This window comes from Mustela putorius, unplaced genomic scaffold (genome assembly GCF_011764305.1).
Source record: "Mustela putorius furo isolate JIRA1106 unplaced genomic scaffold, ASM1176430v1.1 tig00003845_pilon_pilon_pilon, whole genome shotgun sequence".
In the NCBI taxonomy this organism is placed as follows: domain Eukaryota; kingdom Metazoa; phylum Chordata; class Mammalia; order Carnivora; family Mustelidae; genus Mustela; species Mustela putorius.
The window spans coordinates 37,520,040-37,539,189 of NW_025421998.1; the positions used below are offsets into that span (position 1 = coordinate 37,520,040).

The following is a 19,150-nucleotide window of genomic DNA, read 5'->3' on the forward strand; positions in this document are numbered from 1 at the left end:
CTCAATAGTCCCTTCAAATCTTACATTCTATAATTTTAAGAGGGGTTCATAAACACAAGTTCAGGAATGGCTAAATGGGAAAGTTGTAAAGAATACTTGAAAACACCCCACCTAACCAGTGACTCACTTTAAACAAGGCAAATAGATAGGAAAGCAATGTAAATAACCATTGCATCTGGAGGGCAGCACAGGAGAGACAAAAAAAAAAAAGAGTGGGCGAGGGCTAACACTTAATAAAAGCAAAGGCATGCTTGCTTTATCGATAACCACAAAACATTAACCAACTTCAGGAGCAGGAATGACTGTCATGTGAGCACACTTTTTAATGTTTGGCGCATCCACCCAGCCAACCTTTACGTAGATACAAATGAAGAGCGAGGATCTTTTCCCCTCAACACCTACACCAAGCGAGGCTCATTCTGTACCTTCTACTCTGTACTTTGGTGTACCTTCGCCCACTGGAACTGGGCAATTTTTTCTTTTTTTTTTTTTAAGTTTCAAAGGAAATGGGCCAGGAAAGTAAGTTTAAGAGTTGACTGGTCTTCTTCGTGGGTTGGGTGCTTGGGCTATCAGCAATTTCAACACCTGGCGAGCGTCTGGGATCAGCCAGACTGACCACACGCCAGGAATATCACATCCACCTGGTTGGGGGGGGGGTGATGGGGGCATAAAAAGGCAAGGAAAAGGGTCTGTTGGGGAAGGGGGGAGTAGAATAACGTGACCTGTAGTTCTGTTACCTCCAACCTGGGCTCAGGTAGTGGCCAGAGAGACACGAGAAAGCCCCAGGACTCGCTTCTGGCCTAACTTGGACCCCTTGTCTCCTCTACTCACATCCTCATGTCCCTGCCGCTGCCGCCGCCCGCCAGGGCCCATGACCCGGTGACCCCGGAGAGCGGTCTGGGGCCCGCGACCCCGGAGCACTGGGCATCCGGACCCCCCTCGCAGGCGCAGCCGCTATTAAGGCAGGAGGCTAAAGGGGAGGAGGAGGAAGGGGAGGAGACAGGCGTCCAGGGCGCCTGGGGAACCGGCACTGCCGAGCAGGGGTGGCGAGGCTGGGGTAAAGCCGCCGAGGCGGCCGCGGCCGAGGAGGGGCAGGTGGAGGCCCGGGGCGCCGCGGCGGTGGGGTCAGGCTCCCCGGCGGGAGGCGCGGGTGGCGGCCGCGGGGGCTGGCGGCGGCTCCTCGCCTGGCTGCGGCGGCGGCAGCCCCAGTGCTGCCCCTGTGCGGCGCCCCTTCCCCGCTCCGCCGCGCACTGTTGTCATGGAGGAACCAAGATGGCGGCTCTGGCCTACAACCTGGGCAAGCGGGAGATCAACCACTACTTCAGCGTGAGGAGCGCCAAGGTGCTGGCGCTGGTGGCCGTGCTGCTCCTCGCAGCGTGCCACCTCGCCTCCCGCCGCTACCGAGGTGAGCGGGCCCTCCCCCTGCCTGGGCCGGCCGGGGGAGGAGGCGACGCGGCGGCTGGAGGCCGCCCCCCTCGCCCAACACACGCCCACGCTCACGCGTTCGCCCGCCCGCCCGCCAGCCCGCGCGCCGGGCCTGCGGGGAGGCGGTGCCCCCACGTGCCCCCAGGTGGCCCGGGCTGCGGGCCCGGCGCCCCTGGCCGACGGAGCGGACCCCAGTGCGGGCCGCCCCCAGAAAAGGGCCCGTGGTCCTGGGGCCCCAGAGCCGCCAGCGCAGCGGTCCGGGCAGCAGATCCGGGCCTGGCGCGAGCTGCTTTCGGGGTCCGAGCTCCTGCGCGACCTGGGCCGGGGGAGCCGCACCAGGCCCGGGCCTCGCATGCACCAGGTCGGACCCTCGGACCTCGGGGGCCAACCCGGGACGCCGAAGGCGGAGGCCGCCCGGCCAGGGGCACCTTTGCCAGAGTTGGGGTCGTCGATTCTGAGCCCTAGGGGTCCGGCTCTTTGGCTTTTGTTTAATCCAGCCTCTGCCCTGTACTGCAGAGCCGAGCTGTTGTTGGACAGCGGCAAGGGCCGCCTCATTTTCCTCTGCCGCCCGGGCGACAGCTGGCAAAAGATGCCCTTGGCCAAATGGAGGAGGTATCACCCAGCCTGTGTGATTCAGAAACGTTTAAAGGGTCTGGTTGCACACTTTTTACAAAGTAAATGCGCTGGGGCAGATAGAAAAGAAGTTACGGGTTGACAGGAGTCGAGGTGGGCAAAGAAGTTACGTTGGAAGCAGTTTGAAAGGAGGCCTTCGTGTGGGTTTTGAAATTGGTGTGAAGGGTAAAAGGAAATATGACCTTATTTCAAAACGAGTTATCTTTCAGTAATCAAGGGATATTTACTTGTCCTTGTTGATTGATTTTTTTTTTTTTTTTAATTTTCTCTGTTAAAATGCCACTAGGAGAGAGGCTGGCAAACTGAGGGAAATTAATAATGATAGGATCTTTTATTTTTGGCTCTTAGTATTATCGAAGCCATTATCTGGACAGCTCTGGGTGACTATGAGATTAATTGGTCAAGATGTATTGTGTAATGGACAGGTGCACATTTAACGCTATTCCCATTAAACTTCGCATCCACTTTTGCAAAATATTCAGTAAGTGGATTATTGGAATCTGAGCTCTGTTCTCATCCCAGGAGATCTTTCAAAGTGTAGGGTATTTTGAGCAGTTTTGCTACCTTTTTTCCTGCGAGGATTATAAATCTTTAGTACCCTACTGGATGAATATCTCCGTATATAAATGCACTGAATCGATTTTAAAAGATAAATTCTTTATACCCTTTGGCCTTTTTCTTTCACCCTCCTATAGGTCACAGCCATAGATCTGGCTGGGCTTTGGTTCATCCTGGGTGGATCTAACGGAAATCAGACACTTTCACATGTAAAGTGAAACTAGCAATGTTGATGCACTCGAGGTTGTTTTGAAGAAAATTTCCTAACTACTATTAATCATTTTATGTCTGGTATAAGATGACAGTAACCCAACTCGATTTTGTCTATGTGAAGGTAAATGCTCTAACTGTAGTGCTACAGTGCTAAAGATAAATATCTGGTCCCCCCCTTTTTATATTGTGCTTTTGTCTTTTGATAAGCTTGGGTACTAATTATTATAGTTAGATTCTGTATTTCATCCTTTCAAGATCTGTCATCAGCAGAGAAAACAATGTCAGATGGAACTTTATGAGTCAGTGTAGCAATCTGGGGTTGTTGATAAAGCCTCGGCCAGAAGCTAGTCATAGCTTCCGTAGGTGCTTCGGTGTCTTCAGTGTGAAGCAGTACACCTGGTGTGTGTACTTGCCCAGACTGAATGTCAAGAACTTGCGCCAGAGACTGTTTGGGAAAAATAATGATCCTACCAAGAAGTTTTTAGACATCCTCCTGCTTTGGCAGAGTCAAACTGAGTGAGATGTAATGTTCTTCACACAAAGATAACCCTACACTTGAATCACATTATCCTAAATCTTTAGAATAAGAAAGGGCTTTACATTAGATACAAAGGTTTATGCTTTATGTTAAAATCTCCAGTGTGTGGGTGTGCAGATGCCTCAGGCAAGGTAGAGTGAATGCAGCTCCAATACCCATCTTCAGTATCTCTTGCTTTACAAACTATCGAAAGGAAAGAAAGAATTAAGTACCAAAGAAAGTAAAGCTTGGTAAACATTACATGCTAACTTTCAGTACTTATTATATGCCAGATGCTGCTCTACTATGGGTTTTACATGTTTGAACTCCTTTTGTCTTTACAACCATTCCGTGAGGTAGATGAAATTACCATATTTCTTCCCACACCACCATTTTTGACATCTCTGTAATCAGGACAAATTCTTAAAAACTTTATTGCATGTCAAAGTTTAATTGATAACATTTTTTCCTAGTGTTACATAAAATAGTGATGTGTCTTATAATCAGTGGTCTTAGATCCAGCGAATTACGGTATTATTTACATTTTAAAGATGAGGCATGAGAGGTTAACTTGCCTAAGGACACACAATTAGTCAGTGATTGAGCTAGGATTTACAACCCAGTTAGTCCGCCTCATGCCATTAGGTTATGGACTGCCTTTCTCAGAGCTCCTTAGACAGTGGTGATGTATAGAAGATGGAGTGAGAAAGCATTTTCCAGAGGGACATGGATTAAATCATTTAGAAACACTAATTCAGCCTCACAGTACCAATCGAGTTTTTGTTTTCTTTTTCAAGTAAAATGGTTTTCTAAAAGTTGAATTTGTAAAACTTCAAAATCTGACCAACTTACTTTTTATTACCTATGTTTATCTTTTCCCTTCTTTCTAAGCTCCAGTCTCACAGTCTCAGTATGCTTTGCCCTTTTATGCATCTCACAGATACCTAATTTTCTCTGCCTGCAGTGACCTCTCTCCTTAAAAGAAAGTGCAGATTTTTCTTTCAGGGCTGATTCAAATGTCACCACCACAGAAATAAGAATTAGGAATCTAGTGTTTCTATAGCAATGAGTGCCCACTTATGTTGTATCATAGTAATTTGTATCCATCTTCCCCACACAAACTGTGAGCTTTCAAGGGCATTTTATGCATCTTTAAATCATCTGAGCTTAACATACAGAAGGAACTCCATAAACCACAATTGGACAAGTAGATTCTCAAAGTCCTTATTTCCTTATGTTTTTCTCCTTTTATTTGGTTCTTTTGGTTTTCATTGAATTTCATGTTCTAATAGTATGTTCTGATCTCAACTTTAGAAGATAGAGGGGTTTCTTTTATTTATTTATTTATTTATTTGCTTGACAGAGATCACAAGTAGGCAGAGAGGCAGAGAGAGATGAGGAAGCAGGCTCCCCGCAGAGCAGAGAGCCTGATGTGGGACTCGATCCCAGGACCCTGGGATCATGACTTGAGCCGAAGGCAGAGGCTTTAACCCACTGAGCCACCCAGGTGCCCCGAGGGGTCTTTATTATTAATATTACTTTCATATAAAGTGGTAGAATGACATTTTAAATAATAATCCTATTAACTATATTTTTCTGAATTTTCTCAATCTCTAACATTACTAAATCACAAAATGTCCATTAATATTGTGATTACAGATTAAAAACATCATTTCCATGACAAGAGGCCAGTAGCTATAGCCTTAAGGGTAGTTCCAATCTGGATAAATTTTAATTTTTTAATTGATAAAGTAAACTTGTCTCAAATGCCTTAATTTTCTTGAGATCTAATTCCTTTCTGTCACCAGGCATATTAAATGTGAATATTAAATATCATTGCATGTTTGGGAGAAAAGTGAGTTCAAAATTCAGAAATTAAAGTAAAAAGGAAGCAACTCTTGGTCTCTTAGCCTTTTCTCTCTTTGCCAGAAAGATCCTGATCTATATGACAGCATCTGTAATAGAGGCCACTCCTAGTTTGTCAAAGGAAAAATGTAAAAGGTGATTTTTCAACACAGACCAAAGTGTGACCTTGCTGAATTTTGGGCAAACAAACATTACACAAATCATGTTAAAAACTTTATGGTCTGATATTTTCATGGTTGGTAGTATGAAACAGATAGCTTTGGTAGGATGATTTTCCCAGTTAAGGTACAGAATGCCAGAGGTCTTCTATTCAAAGGGAAAAACAAGTTATGGTTTACTTAGCACATTAGATGTTTTCTTTAGTTGTTATATTTTGTTTCTCAGCCTTTTTTTTTAACACGTGTTTGTCTTTATACTTACTTGGGCCTGGCACGAGCTGCTGCTGGGGTCCGGGTCCAGGTTGTTTTTAGTATCTTTCTATTATAGAAAAATTATACATAAAAACCTGAGACTTTGGATTGACAAACAAAATGCTTATGGTTAAAATAATAGACTGAGGAGGAGGGCAGCCATTCATCTAGATAATCTTAGTTTTGGAGATAGCTGAAGTAGATAGTTCTCTCCCTTTAGTTGTGTGTGTGTGTAGTTTTTTTGTATTTTATTTTGTTTTGTTTCTAGCTTGATTCATCCAAGCACTTGGTAACTTGCATCTCATACTGGTTGTTTTAAATTATGAGACAAATGAAAATAATGACTGGGATTTTTTTGTTTTCTTTTGTTTGGGGTTTTTCTGGGTAGATTTTGAAAGGGAAATATGTGCCAACAGATATTTATGTATACTTAGTATACATGATAAAGATGTGGGACTTAAATTTATTTTAACATCTAGATTACATTTAGTGATTTGGTCCAAAAATATCTCTCAGGAAAAGGGAGCTTGTTTCAGAGTCTGGAGTTTTGTGGGAGTTTTCTTTTTTTGATTAGGTTGATTTATTTTCAATTAGATTAAATAATAGTTATTATCACCACTATTTATATTATTTTTCAGACAAGTATAAGAAAGTCTCTTTTTCAGTTGTCTAGTTAGCAGTTCTTTTACTTTTCTAACAGTTCTTTATATTAGATTCTATCTATTGAAATAGCTGATAAACATTCTGTCCTCTGACAGAACCTCAACCAGTACTATACAGAGGCTATCGATTTCAGATACATAGATTACTAAAAAAAAAAACCAAAAAACTTTGCATCATAAAATATATTAAGAAGCATCATCATCAACTAGCATTCATTAGCAAATTTTCTTTCCTGGAAATACCAGTAGTTTCTTTTTCTTTTCTTTTTTTTTTTTAAGACTTTATTTATTTTGAGAGAGAGAAAGCACAAGCAGGGAAGTGACAGGCGGAGGGAGAAGCAGGCTCCTCGCTGAGCAAGGAGACCCACGCTGGACTCAGTCCCAGGACCCTGGGATCATGAGCTGAGCTGAAGGCAGATGCTTAATTGACTGAGTCACCACGTGTCCCAAGACCAGTGGTTTCTAAAATACGATGTTTCTAGTGACAACTCCAGATCTGTTTAGGGGGTGGGCGCAATATGGATTCGTCAGTCTATACCTGTTTTTTTTCCCACTAGCTGAACTACTAAAAAACAATGTGTGAGTGGTAATAGTGAGGAAAAAAGAACTCTGCATTTTTAAACACATTTTCTGATAGAGAAAAGACTGGTTATTTTAAGATGTTGGTATTGTACTTCCAACTTCATAAAACCATATTGAAAACCCTGTAGATACTTAACAAATAATATAATTCCATATACTGAAGGTGTGTTTCTGTTTCGAATTCTATTAAAAAAACAAAAATTAAATAACAACAAAAGGAAGGGAGATAGAAGAAAGAAAAGGAAGAAAAAGTCCACAGAATTAATGCCTAGTTATTTGCAACTTCTATTAAGTTTTTTAGAAAATACAAATTACTAACTTTTTGCTTGGTTTGTAGGTGTATTTAAAGAGTTAGAAATGCTACAAGTGTGGAATTTTCGTTCTAAACATTTACTAGATTTTTAATATAGAACCATTATAAAAGAATGAAGCAGAAGGATGTTCTTAGGAAAAAAACTTAATTGTGTGTTCTTATAGTCCTTTTTTTACTCCTTCTTGATTATTTATGTATCTTAATTTTGTTTTTTAGAACTAGAATTAGTTTTTAATAATTGGAAAGAATTAAGAACTGATTATTTATTGTTTTCTTACAGGGATGTTATTAAAAAATCTTTGAAATACCAAAAAAAAAAAAAAAAAAACCCTGCACAGGCTACATATATAATTGCAAAATTTTAATAATTTATATTTTTGCTTTCCCTATCCAGTTTTCTACCAGCACAACAATGCAGTATTTCCACTTTCTCTTCCTGTTCCATCTTAGAATTTATGACACTGAAATAACAGCACCTTCATTATTTATGCATAGCTATCTTGTATTTGTATGACCTTTTATCTATACATTGGCCAGATAAATGGATCTACTTTAAATATTGTTGGGTGTTCTCTGTCCCCATCCTAAATGGTTCAGTACCATTTTTGTGCCATAGTGTTCCTCTCTCCTGACCTTAACTCTTTGTGGCTTTTAATAAAGAACTAGAAAGTAATTTAAATAATACATATATTTTATTATAACCCCATGGCTTTTCTAAATATCTTGTTTTTCCCTTATCCATTTGACATATTTGGACTTTTTTAATACCTCCCACTCCCTTTTAAACTCCTTGAGTCATGTAAGTTAATGTCCAATAAAATGGCCAAAGGAAAAAGGGGGATCATCTCTCCCGTTTATACAAAACTGAAGGGTTTCCCAGGTGTGGAACTTTCTGTATGAAACCATGACAGCCTCAACCAAACTAGGAGGAGTTGGCTGGCTTATGAGCAGAAAGGAAGGCAAGAACATCAAGAGAAGTAGAGAGGCTGAATATTAATAATGTGAAATCTACATTTGTTATTGATACCGATACTATATGCCTTTAGCCACCATGTAGCTGACATAGTTCTAAGTCTTATCTTTGTAAATGATAACAGGGTAAAATTTGGTAAGCTCAATGCGAACTTCTTTTTTTTAAAGATTTTATTTATTTATTTGACAGATAGAGATCACAAGTAGGCTGAGAGGCAGGCAGAGAGAGAGAGGAGGAAGCAGGCTCCCCGCTGAGCAGACAGCCCGATGTGGGGCTCGATCCCAGGACCCTGGGATCATGACCGGAGCCGAAGGCAGAGGCCCTAACCCATTGAGCCACCCCGGCGCCCCCAGTAGGAACTTCTTAAATAAATCTTCTGTTTGCACATTTACAGAATAGGGCTATCATACTTCCTCACAGGGAAGTTGTGAAAATCAGGGAATAGGTGGTTTATTTTTTTTTTTAAAGATTTACTTATTTATTTGACAGACTGAGATCACAAGGAGGCAGAGAGGCAGGCAGAGAGAGAAGAGGAAGCAGGCTCCCCGCTGAGCAGAGAGCCCAATATGGGGCTCCATCCTAGAACACTGGGATCACGACCTGAGCCAAAGGCAGAGGCTTTAACCCACTGAGCCACCCAGGCACCCCAGGGAATAGGTTTATATAAAATATCTTCATTACTGCTTTTCCAGTTGTACAAATGGATTATACATTATAGTAATTGAATAAAGTAATTAATGAAGCCATTTCTTTTTTATTCCTTAAACTTTTCTTTTTCAAGTAGGAGTGGTAAACAGATACAAGGACTAGTTTGAGATCATGTCCCTAGAAAAAGACCTGAAGCAGAAGGCAGTTCTGAATATAGCATTTAAAAATATAGCATTTAGAAATTAGGAGTCCCTTCTACAGTGAAGCATCTGTCATTAGTGGCTCTTATCCTCTTGAATATTAATGTATTGATATTTACTGTGCTTCTCATGTATGAGTAATATCCACCTAGAACGTATAGTGAAGCATAGAAAACTTTGTATTTTTTCATCTCAGAGAGCTTACATGAGGTCAGATAATCAACATACAAAAATATGACTATTGTTTACACACTGTTTGTTGAACCATTACAGGCAATGATTCATGTGAATACCTTCTCTCAAGTGGCCGATTTCTCGGAGAGAAAGTTTGGCAACCTCACAGTTGTATGATGCATAAATACAAAATCAGGTAAGGTTTCTTCATTTTGTTGCTTGTTTTCTTTTCTAGCATGTGTCTTAATATCTAGTGGAGAGCGGTTACTGAAGCAAAGAAAATACTATATGGTACTTTTCCCTATGATGGTAGAGAATTGCTGACAGAGTGGGGGTGGGAGGGGAGGTGGGGGCGAGCCCAGATGAAGATTCCTGCCAAAAGCATTAGGGAAATAAATTGTCCAAGCTTCTTTAACTCGGGTGAGAGAGAATCAGGCCCAAGGCAGTAAGTAGCCTGTGAGTGAAGGACTGTTGCTTTAGGGCTTGAATATCTACCTCATGGAGTTATTCTGAGATGACAGATACAAAGCACTTAATAAACTTAGAGTGCCTCTTAAACACTTAATAAATGAGGATTGTAATTATTGATCATTGTAGAGTTAGTTTATCGTCCACAGGCTGGTTGGTTAAACAAACTGGGCCACCTATCTCTAAAGCAACATAAGTGTGTGTATGATAATCCTGTACTACTTTCTTCACAAACTATGTGCTTTGAAATGCCAACATGCTGATTTTATTACTGCAATTAATGTTTCTTTGTTGATTTCAGTGAAGCAAAGAATTGTCTTGTAGATAAACATATTGCATTTATTGGCGATTCAAGAATTCGTCAGCTGTTTTATTCTTTCGTAAAAATAATCAATCCCCAATTCAAAGAAGAAGGAAATAAGGTAAAACTTATCTATTCTCTCCATTAGGTTATTGTTTTAGAAGTTAACTAACTGGGTAGTTATAGGAGGAATATTCCTCTCCACATTAACAAAGAGAACTATAAAAGTTTTACTTTGGTTTTGGGAAAGATAGAGGGAAAAAGGGATGGTAGCCATAATGGGGAACATAATGGAGAACACAAGAAGAAGTGGTGGATAAGGTATTAGTAAACCTTTTATACCATAAACTACTAATTTTCAGAAATAGCAAGTTCTTTCAGTAGAAAAACATTTTAGAATTCCTTAGAACACTAAGAGCAAATATCCCTCATTCTTCTTTTCATATTTTGCCATATTTCTTTTTAATCGCTTAAAAAAGTGATAATAATCTTGTGATCTTTTAGCATGTACAATTTATGTCTTGCTTCTTTCCCCACCACTTACCATAATTCACCATATTATTATATAATCAATATAAGTATCTTCATAATGGCAATGTGTTATTGAGTGGATATATGTATAATTTTATATAATTTTCTTTTCTTTTTGTAATTTTCTATTTTTTCTTAATTTTACAATTTAAAAAAAGGACATTCTTGATTACATTTTTGCATGAAAACTCTGCTTTTTAGATTATTTCTATAGAATTGAATCTCTGTAATGCAAATATTAGGTTAAAGAATACAAACATTTTTAAAGCTACTGATTAAAGCACTAAACTATTTTAATTTACACTGCTATTAGCAATGTCCATCAGGACCTAATTTTCTGCAGCTTTGCTGGCACTGGGCAATTATACTGTATACATAAAACAACAATGCGACAAATTTCTGCTCTTTTTATAGAAAATTTCTGATTTTAAAAATGTATCTGTCTTTGAAAACTAACAAGAATGGATCTCCCTACATATATTTGTTAATTTGTTGATTAGTTAATATTTTGTGGATTACCTCATCTTGTCTTTCTTTTTATACATTTTTAAGTGATCCAAAATTCCAGTCCCTGTCTTCAACTGTGGATGATTGGGAGTGGGTGATAGCAGGGAGAGAAAAGTAAAATACAAGAAAGTTTAGAATTGTAGGGGGAATAGGTAATGATTTTATGATGAAAATCTGCTTGTTCCCCTCAATTAGCCCTGTGGTAAGGAGTTGAAAAGTGAGGGACTTCCCAGCTAAGTATGTATCTAGTCAACATAGTCACTACATCCTTGGGAACTATTCCTGTGAGAAGAGTCCATTGGCTATTCAAGATTTTGTCTGCTAGGAAAGGGTAGTATAGATTCTAAATTTGAACAAGGGTAAGTGATAAAGTCCACTATTCATTTATTTTGATATCTGTAATTGTATTTTTCATTTGTATTTATATACACAAAATTATACAGAAAGATTTAAACTATTTAATGATATGAGATTATCATACTTTTAAAGTAAAATACTTTCAGTGAACTTGTAAAAAGTAAAGAGATTTCTAACTTCAAAGAAGCAGTTTTAATATTTCTAGGCTAGTATGAATTTCTGAAAATTAGAATAATGGATTTGGCAGCAGTTAGTTAAAAAAACTATGATTTAGTTTACAGCCAAAAGTGGGTACAATATGGTACATTGTTTCAGAACCCTGGTTATAACACAAGGTTTCCAGTCTTTATTTTCTAGAGGTGCTCAGTTAACCCACAATTATCAAACAAGATACATTTAAATTTGTGTGCATTTAAAAAAGAAACAAAGACAGTTTGTCATAGTCTAAGAGAGACAGTTGCTGAGAAACTAGTTCAAACTGCTGGTGGAACATTTGCCAAAATGTATTTTACTTAGTTCCCTTGTCTAAACACCTTGAAGACAGAGATAGTATATTATCATTATTATTTTTAAAATACATTTCTTGTATCTTACAAAACCTGGCATATTGGAGAGGCTGATTATTATTATTTTAGCCTTGGTATGGGTATCTTTGGGAAGAGTAGGAGTATTGAAGATAATTCATTTGAATTTTTCTTCTCTGTGTTGAGGGAAAAAAAAAAAATGAGCTGTAGAACAGGACTCTTTTCTCAAATTCCATTTTGTGGAAGACTAGTTCTACAAAAAGCTCTGGTCAAATAAATTTGGGCAGAGCTGGACATCATATCTCCCTTTTAGATGGTTTTACTTTAGTCTGGGATATTAAAAACTTGAAGTCTTGCAGTAAATCAGACAAACAAACAAACAAGAAAAGCTCTGTTTGTGTTGCTTTCAGCCAGAGTGCAAACTAGATACTCTGGGGGCCCCTTGACCTCAAATCAGCTAGATCCTAGATTAAAAAATATATACTTGTTGATGTATTTCTAGACTTTGAGGAAATGGGAGACACTCCCCAGAAAAGGAACAAACCATGAGTCAAAACCAGAGACGGGAACAATAATAGCACTCAGTGGAGGTTCAGGCTGCCCTGAAGACAGATGCCAAAGGCTGCAATGCTTTGTATGTAGAAGGCAAAGCTTTGGGCCAGCAGATTTCTCAGTGGTAATATTGGAAGCCAGAGGACACTAGAATAGTAACTTTAAACTTCTAAGACAAAGGAAATTTCAATCTAGAATTGTGTACTGAGCATACAAATGTCTATTCTCAAAATTTAGAACATTTTCAGATAAACAAAAGCAGTAAGGGTTTACTGCTGGATAGATTTATAATAAAGGATTTTCTAAAGCATAAATGGAAGAAGGGAAATAATTCAGAAAAAATGATCTGAAATATAAAAAGCAATGGTTAGAGAAAATCCTAAGGAGGTATGTAAATCAAAAGTGTATAAAATTATATCTTTTTACACTTTTTATAAAAAGACCATATTAAAGAACTGGCTAATAATAGCATGTAAGTTCAGAGGGATATGATCACAAAGTTTTCTTTTTTTTTTCTTTCTTTTTTTTTTTTTTTTTAAAGATTTTATTTATTTGTCACAGAGAGAGAGAGGGAGAGAGGGCATAGGCAGACAGAATGGCAGACAGGGGCAGAGGGAGAAGCAGGCTCCCCGCTGAGCAAGGAGCCCGATGTGGGACTCGATCCCAGAATGCTGGGATCATGATCTGGGCCAAAGGCAGCCGCTTAACCAACTGAGCCACCCAGGCTTCCCAGATCACAAAGTTTTCTAAAGTTCCTCTTTATTCTTTTAGGTATTATCTTACTTTAGAACTTAAGTTAAAGATGATAGTAAAATATCAAGAGCAAGAGCTAAAAGGATAGAATTAGGGTGGATGAATTCCAAACCAGAAGAAGAAAAAAATTAAAACCAAACTCCTCTAATGCCAAATCTATGTCCCACACATACATAACATGCACACACATGTATATGCTCATACACATGTGTTCGTATCTACCTATACTAAACCATACATGTACATGTAAAAATCACTTTTTATATATATTCCACATATATTATAAAAATGTGTGAGGGAGATAGAAATCAAAAAGTGCAATGAGAAAAACATTTATAATCAAAATAAATGCAAATAGTCTAAACTTGTCAAGTAAACACAGATTTTCTGATTGGCTTTAAAAAGAACTTTCAGCTGCTTAAAAAGACATATCTAAAACAAAAAGCTATGGAAGGTTTTAATTTAAAATGAGAAAAGATTTACTAGACAAATAAGAAAGATAAGGCATATTAATGTAAGACAATAGATTGTAACGCAAAGTGTTATTAAAGATACAGATACTTTTTAATGACAAAAGTTTCAAGTCACTAAGATTTTACACTCGTGGGCATAAAATAAATTAACCTTAAAGTGTATAAAGCAAAATTAATATAATTACAGTGAAGAGTTGACAGATCCTCCTGAATAGACCAATATATCAAAAACCTCCCAAAAAACAAGAGCCCAGGACCTGATGGATTCCCTGGGGAATTCTACTGAACTTTCAAAGAAGAAATAACGCCTATTCTCCTGAAGCTGTTTCAAAAAATTGAAGCAGAAGGAAAACTTCCTGACTCTTTCTATGAAGCCAGCATTACCCTGATCCCCAAACCAGGCAAAGACCCTACCAAAAAGGAGAATTTCAGACCAATATCACTGATGAATATGGATGCTAAGATTTTCAACAAGAGCCTAGCAAACAGGATCCAACAGCACATTAAAAAGATTATCTACCATGACCAGGTGGGATTCATTCCTGGGCTACAAGGATGGTTCAACATTTGCAAATCAATCAATGTGATAGAACAAATTAATAAGAGAGGAGAGAAGAACCACATGGTCCTCTCAATTGATGCAGAAAAAGCATTTGACAAAATCCAGCATTTGTTCCTGATTAAAATGCTTCAAAGTATAGGGATAGAGGGAACATTCCTGAACTTCATCAAATCTATCTATGAAAGACCCACAGCAAATATCATCCTCAATGGTAAAAAGCCTGCAGCCTTCCCGTTGAGATCTGGAACACGACAAGGATGCCCACTCTCACCACTCTTGTTCAACATAGTATTAGAAGTCCTAGCAACAGCAATCAGACAACAAAGAGAAAAAAAAAGGTATCCAAATTGGTAATGAAGAAGTCAAACTCTCTCTCTTTGCAGATGACATGATTCTTTATATGGAAAACCCAAAAGACTCCACCCCAAAACTACTAGAACTCATACAACAATTGAGCAACGTGGCAGGATACAAAGTCAATGTACAGAAATCAGTGGCTTTCTTATACACTAATAATGAAAATACAGAAAGGGAAATTAGAGAATCGATTCCATTTACTATAGCACCAAGAACCATAAGATACCTGGGAATAAACCTAACCAAAGAGGTAAAGGATCTGTATTCGAGGAACTACAGAACACTCATGAAAGAAATTGAAGAAGACACAAAAAGATAGAAGACCATTCCATGCTCTTGGATCGGAAGAATAAACATTGTTAAAATGTCTATACTGCCTAGAGCAAACTATACTTTTAATGCTATTCCGATCAAAATTCCACCATTATTCTTCAAAGAGCTGGAGGAGATAATCCTAAAATTTGTATGGAATCAGAAGAGACGCCGAATCGCTAAGGAAATGTTGAAAAACAAAAATAAAACGGGGGGCATCACATTAGGGATGCTTCAAGCTTTGCTACAAAGCTGTGATCACCAAGACAGCATGGTACTGGCATAAAAACAGACACATAGACCAGTGGAACAGTGTAGAGAGCCCAGATATGGACCCTCAACTCTATGGTCAAATAATCTGCGATGGGGCGCCTGGGTGGCTCAGTGGGTTAAGCTGCTGCCTTTGGCTCGGGTCATGATCTCAGGGTCCTGGGATCGAGCCCCGCATCGGGCTCTCTGCTCAGCGGGGAGCCTGCTTCCTCCCTTCTTCCTCTCTCTCTCTCTGCCTGCCTCTCTGCCTACTTGTGATCTCTGTCTGTCAAATAAATAAATCTTTTAAAAAAATAAAATAAATAAAAATAATCTGTGACAAAACAGGAAAAAATATACAGTGGAAAAAAGACAGTCTCTTCAATAAATGGTGCTGGGAAAATTGGGCAGCTATATGTAGAAGAATGAAACTCAACCATTCTCTTACACCGTACACAAAGATAAACTCAAAATGGATAAAAGACCTCAATGTGAGACAGGAATCCATCAGAATCCTAGAGGAGAACATAGGCAGTAATCTCTTCGATATCAGCCACAGCAACTTCTTTCAAGATATGTCTCCAAAGGCAAAGGAAACAAAAGCGAAGATGAACTTTTGGGACTTCATCAAAATCAAAAGCTTCTGCACAGCAAAGGAAACAGTCAACAAAACAAAGAGGCAACCCACAGAATGGGAGAAGATATTTGCAAATAACAGTACAGACAAAAGGATCTATAATGAACTCCTCAAACTCAACACACACAAAACAGACAATCATATAAAAAAAATGGGCAGAAGATATGGACAGATATTTCTCCAATAAAGACATACAAATGGCTATCAGACACATGAAAAAATGTTCATCATCACTAGCCATCAGGAAAATTCAAATTAAAACTACATTGAGATATCACCTTACACTAGTTAGAATGGCCAAAATTAGCAAGACAGGAAACAATATGTGTTGGAGAGAATGTGGAGAAAGGGGAACCCTCTTACAATGTTGGTGGGAATGCAAGTTGGTGCAGCCTCTTTGGAGAACAGTGTGGAGATTCCTCAAGAAATTAAAAATAGAACTTCCCTATGACCCTGCAATTGCACTACTGGGTATTTACCCCAAAGATACAGATGTCGTGAAAAGAAGGGCCATCTGTACCCCAATGTTTATAGCAGCAATGGCCATGGTCACCAAACTGTGGAAAGAACCAAGATGCCCTTCATCGGACGAATGGATAAGGAAGATGTGGTCCATATACACTATGGAGTATTATGCCTCCATCAGAAAGGATGAATACCCAACTTTTGTAGCAACATGGACGGGACTGGAAGAGATTATGCTGAGGGAAATAAGTCAAGCAGAGAGAGTCAATTATCATATGGTTTCACTTATTTGTGGAGCATAACAAATAGCATGGAGGACATGGGGGGTTAGAGGGGAGAAGGGAGTTGGGGGAAATTGGAAGGGGAGGTGAACCATGAGAGACTATGGACTCTGAAAAACAATCTGAGGGTTTTGAAGGGGCGGGAGGTGGGAGGTTGGGGTACCAGGTGGTGGGTATTATAGAGGGCACGGATTGCATGGAGCACTGGGTGTGATGCAAAAATAATGAATACTGTTATGCTGAAAATAAAAAAAAAAATAAAAAGTCTAACCATAAAATGAAAGATGGATAAATTCCCATACCTTATGATTAAGAGAATCTGTTCATCAAAAGATACCTTACAGGGGTGCCTGGGTGGCTCAGTGGGTTAAAGCCTCTGTCTTCAGCTCAGGTCATGATCCCAGGGTCCTGGGATGGAGCCCTACATCAGGCTCTCTGCTTCCCCATCTCACTCTGTCTGCCTCTCTGCCTACTTGAGATCTGTCAAATAAATAAAATCTTAAAAAAAAATACCTTATAGAAGAAAAAGCAAGCTATGAACTAGAAAATATTTATAACATACATCCAAGACATACAAGGATTCAGAAAAAAAAAAAAAAGAAGACAATTCAGTAGGAAACAAAAGAAGAAAAGCATGACCAGGCATTTCAAAGAAGAGGAAACATAAATCCTAGTGTAAATCTGAAAGGTGTTTAAACATTTCTAATTTGGGAATTTCGAATGAAGATCATAGTGAGATACCATTATATACCTACTTTAGTGACAGAAATTAAATTTTACAGTGGCAAAAAATATGAAGTCTGTCAAGATTTATTAAAGATTCTGTATCTCAAACTGCTGGTGAAAGTATAAATTGTTAGAAACACTTCAGAAAATAACATCCAGTATCATGTGAGGGTGTACATTTGTATAGCCTGTGAACCTATAGAACTATTATTAGGGAAACTCTGATTATTCGTTTATTAAGAAACATACAAGAAGGTAACTATCAGTGCTGTTTATAATCTAGATTTGGTGCATTGTAGTAACTGGCCTAGACTCTACAAAAATAATAAACTTAATATTTGATATATATAAATACAATAAATTGATGTACAAGAGTTTTATTTTTTTTATTAACATATAATGTATTATTTGTTTCGGGTACCGGACTCTGATTCATCAGTCTTACACAATTCACAGCACTCACCATAGCACATACCTTCCCCAATGTCCATCACCCAGCCTCTCTCTCTCTCCCATCACCCTCCACTTCTAGCCACCCTCAGTTAGTTTCCTGAGATTAAGAGTCTCTTATGGTTTGTCTCCCTCTCTGGTTTTGTCTTATTTCATTTTTTCTTCTTTTCCTCTGTGATCCTCTGACTTGTTTCTCAAACTCCACAGATTAGAGAGATCATTTGATAATTGTCTTTCTCTGGTTGACTTATTTTGCTTAGCATAATACCCTCTAATTCCATCCACATCGTTGCAAACAGCAAGATTTCATTTTTATGGCTGCATAATATTCCATTATATATAGATTTTTTTTTAATTTTTACTTATTTATTTGAGAGAGAGAGAGAGTGGAGAGGTCAAAGGGAGAGCAGACTCCCCACCAAGCAGGGAGTCCGATGTGGGACTTGGTCCTGGGCCTCCAGGATCATGACCTGAGGAGAAGGCAGTTGCTTAACCAACTGAGCCACCCAGGCTCAGTTTCTTTTTTTATCTTTATCCATTCATCTGTCTATGGACATCTAACCTGTTTCCATAGTTTGGCTATTGTGGACATTGCTGCTATAAACATTAGGGTTCATATGCCCCCTCGGGTCACCTCATTTGTACCTTTCGGGTAAATACCCAGTAAGTGTAATTGCTGGGTCATAGGGTAGCTCTGTTTTTAATTTTTTGAGGAACCTCCATATGGTTTTACAGGGTGGCTGCACCAGCTTGCATTCCCACTAAGAGTGTAGGAGGGTTCCCTTTTTCTGCATCTTTGCTAACATCTGTTGTTTTCTGACTTGTTAGTTTTAGCCATTCTAACTGGTATGAGGTGGTATCTCATTGTGGTTTTGATTTGTATTTCCATGATGCTGAGTGATGTTGAACACTTTTTCATGTGTCTGCTGATCATTTGGCTGTCTTCTTTGTAGAAATGTCTGTTCATTTCTTCTGCCTATTTCTTGACTGGATTATTTGTTCTTTGGGTGTTGAGTTTGGTAAATTCTTTATAGATTTTGGATACTAGCCCCTTATCTGATGTCATTTGCAAATATCTTCTCCCATTCTGTCATTTGTCTTTTGGTTTTGTTGATTGTTTCCTTTGCTGTGCAAAGCTTTTGATCTTGAAATCCCAGTAGTTCATTTTTGCCCTCGTTTCTCTTGCCTTTGGTGATGTTTCTAGGAAGAATTAGCTGTGGCTGAGGTCAAAGATGTTGCTGCCTGTGTTCTCCTTAAGGATTTTAATGGATTCCTGTCTCACATTTATGTCTTTCATCTATTTTGAGTCTGTTTTTGTATGTGATGTCAGGAAATGGTCCATTTTCATTCTTCTGCATGTGGCTGTCCAATTTTCCCAACACCATTTGCTGAAAAGACAGTTTTGTGTTTTGTTTTGTTTTGTTTTTTCCCATTGGACATTTTTTCCTGCTTTGTCAAAGATTAGTTGACC

At 38.9% G+C, this 19,150-nt stretch overlaps 1 protein-coding gene across 5 annotated transcripts in view; it reads left to right on the forward strand.

The window, feature by feature from the left end:
* The first annotated feature begins 429 nt into the window (after positions 1-429).
* CASD1 (CAS1 domain containing 1) overlaps positions 430-19,150 on the forward strand; it is a 93,625-nt gene continuing 74,904 nt past the window's right edge. For 3 of the 5 annotated variants that reach the window (XR_006601322.1, XR_006601323.1, XM_045062709.1), the window contains exons 1-3: positions 840-1,405; positions 9,274-9,370; positions 9,944-10,064. Coding sequence is in view for 3 of the 5 variants with exons in the window: in XM_045062709.1 (XP_044918644.1) it covers positions 1,273-1,405; positions 9,274-9,370; positions 9,944-10,064 (351 nt within the window). In the remaining 2 variants the exon portion in view is untranslated. Of the gene's footprint in view, positions 520-839; positions 1,406-9,273; positions 9,371-9,943; positions 10,065-19,150 lie in introns of those variants that run through there. The other 2 variants (XM_004767861.3, XM_045062708.1) reach the window with 2 other exon arrangements.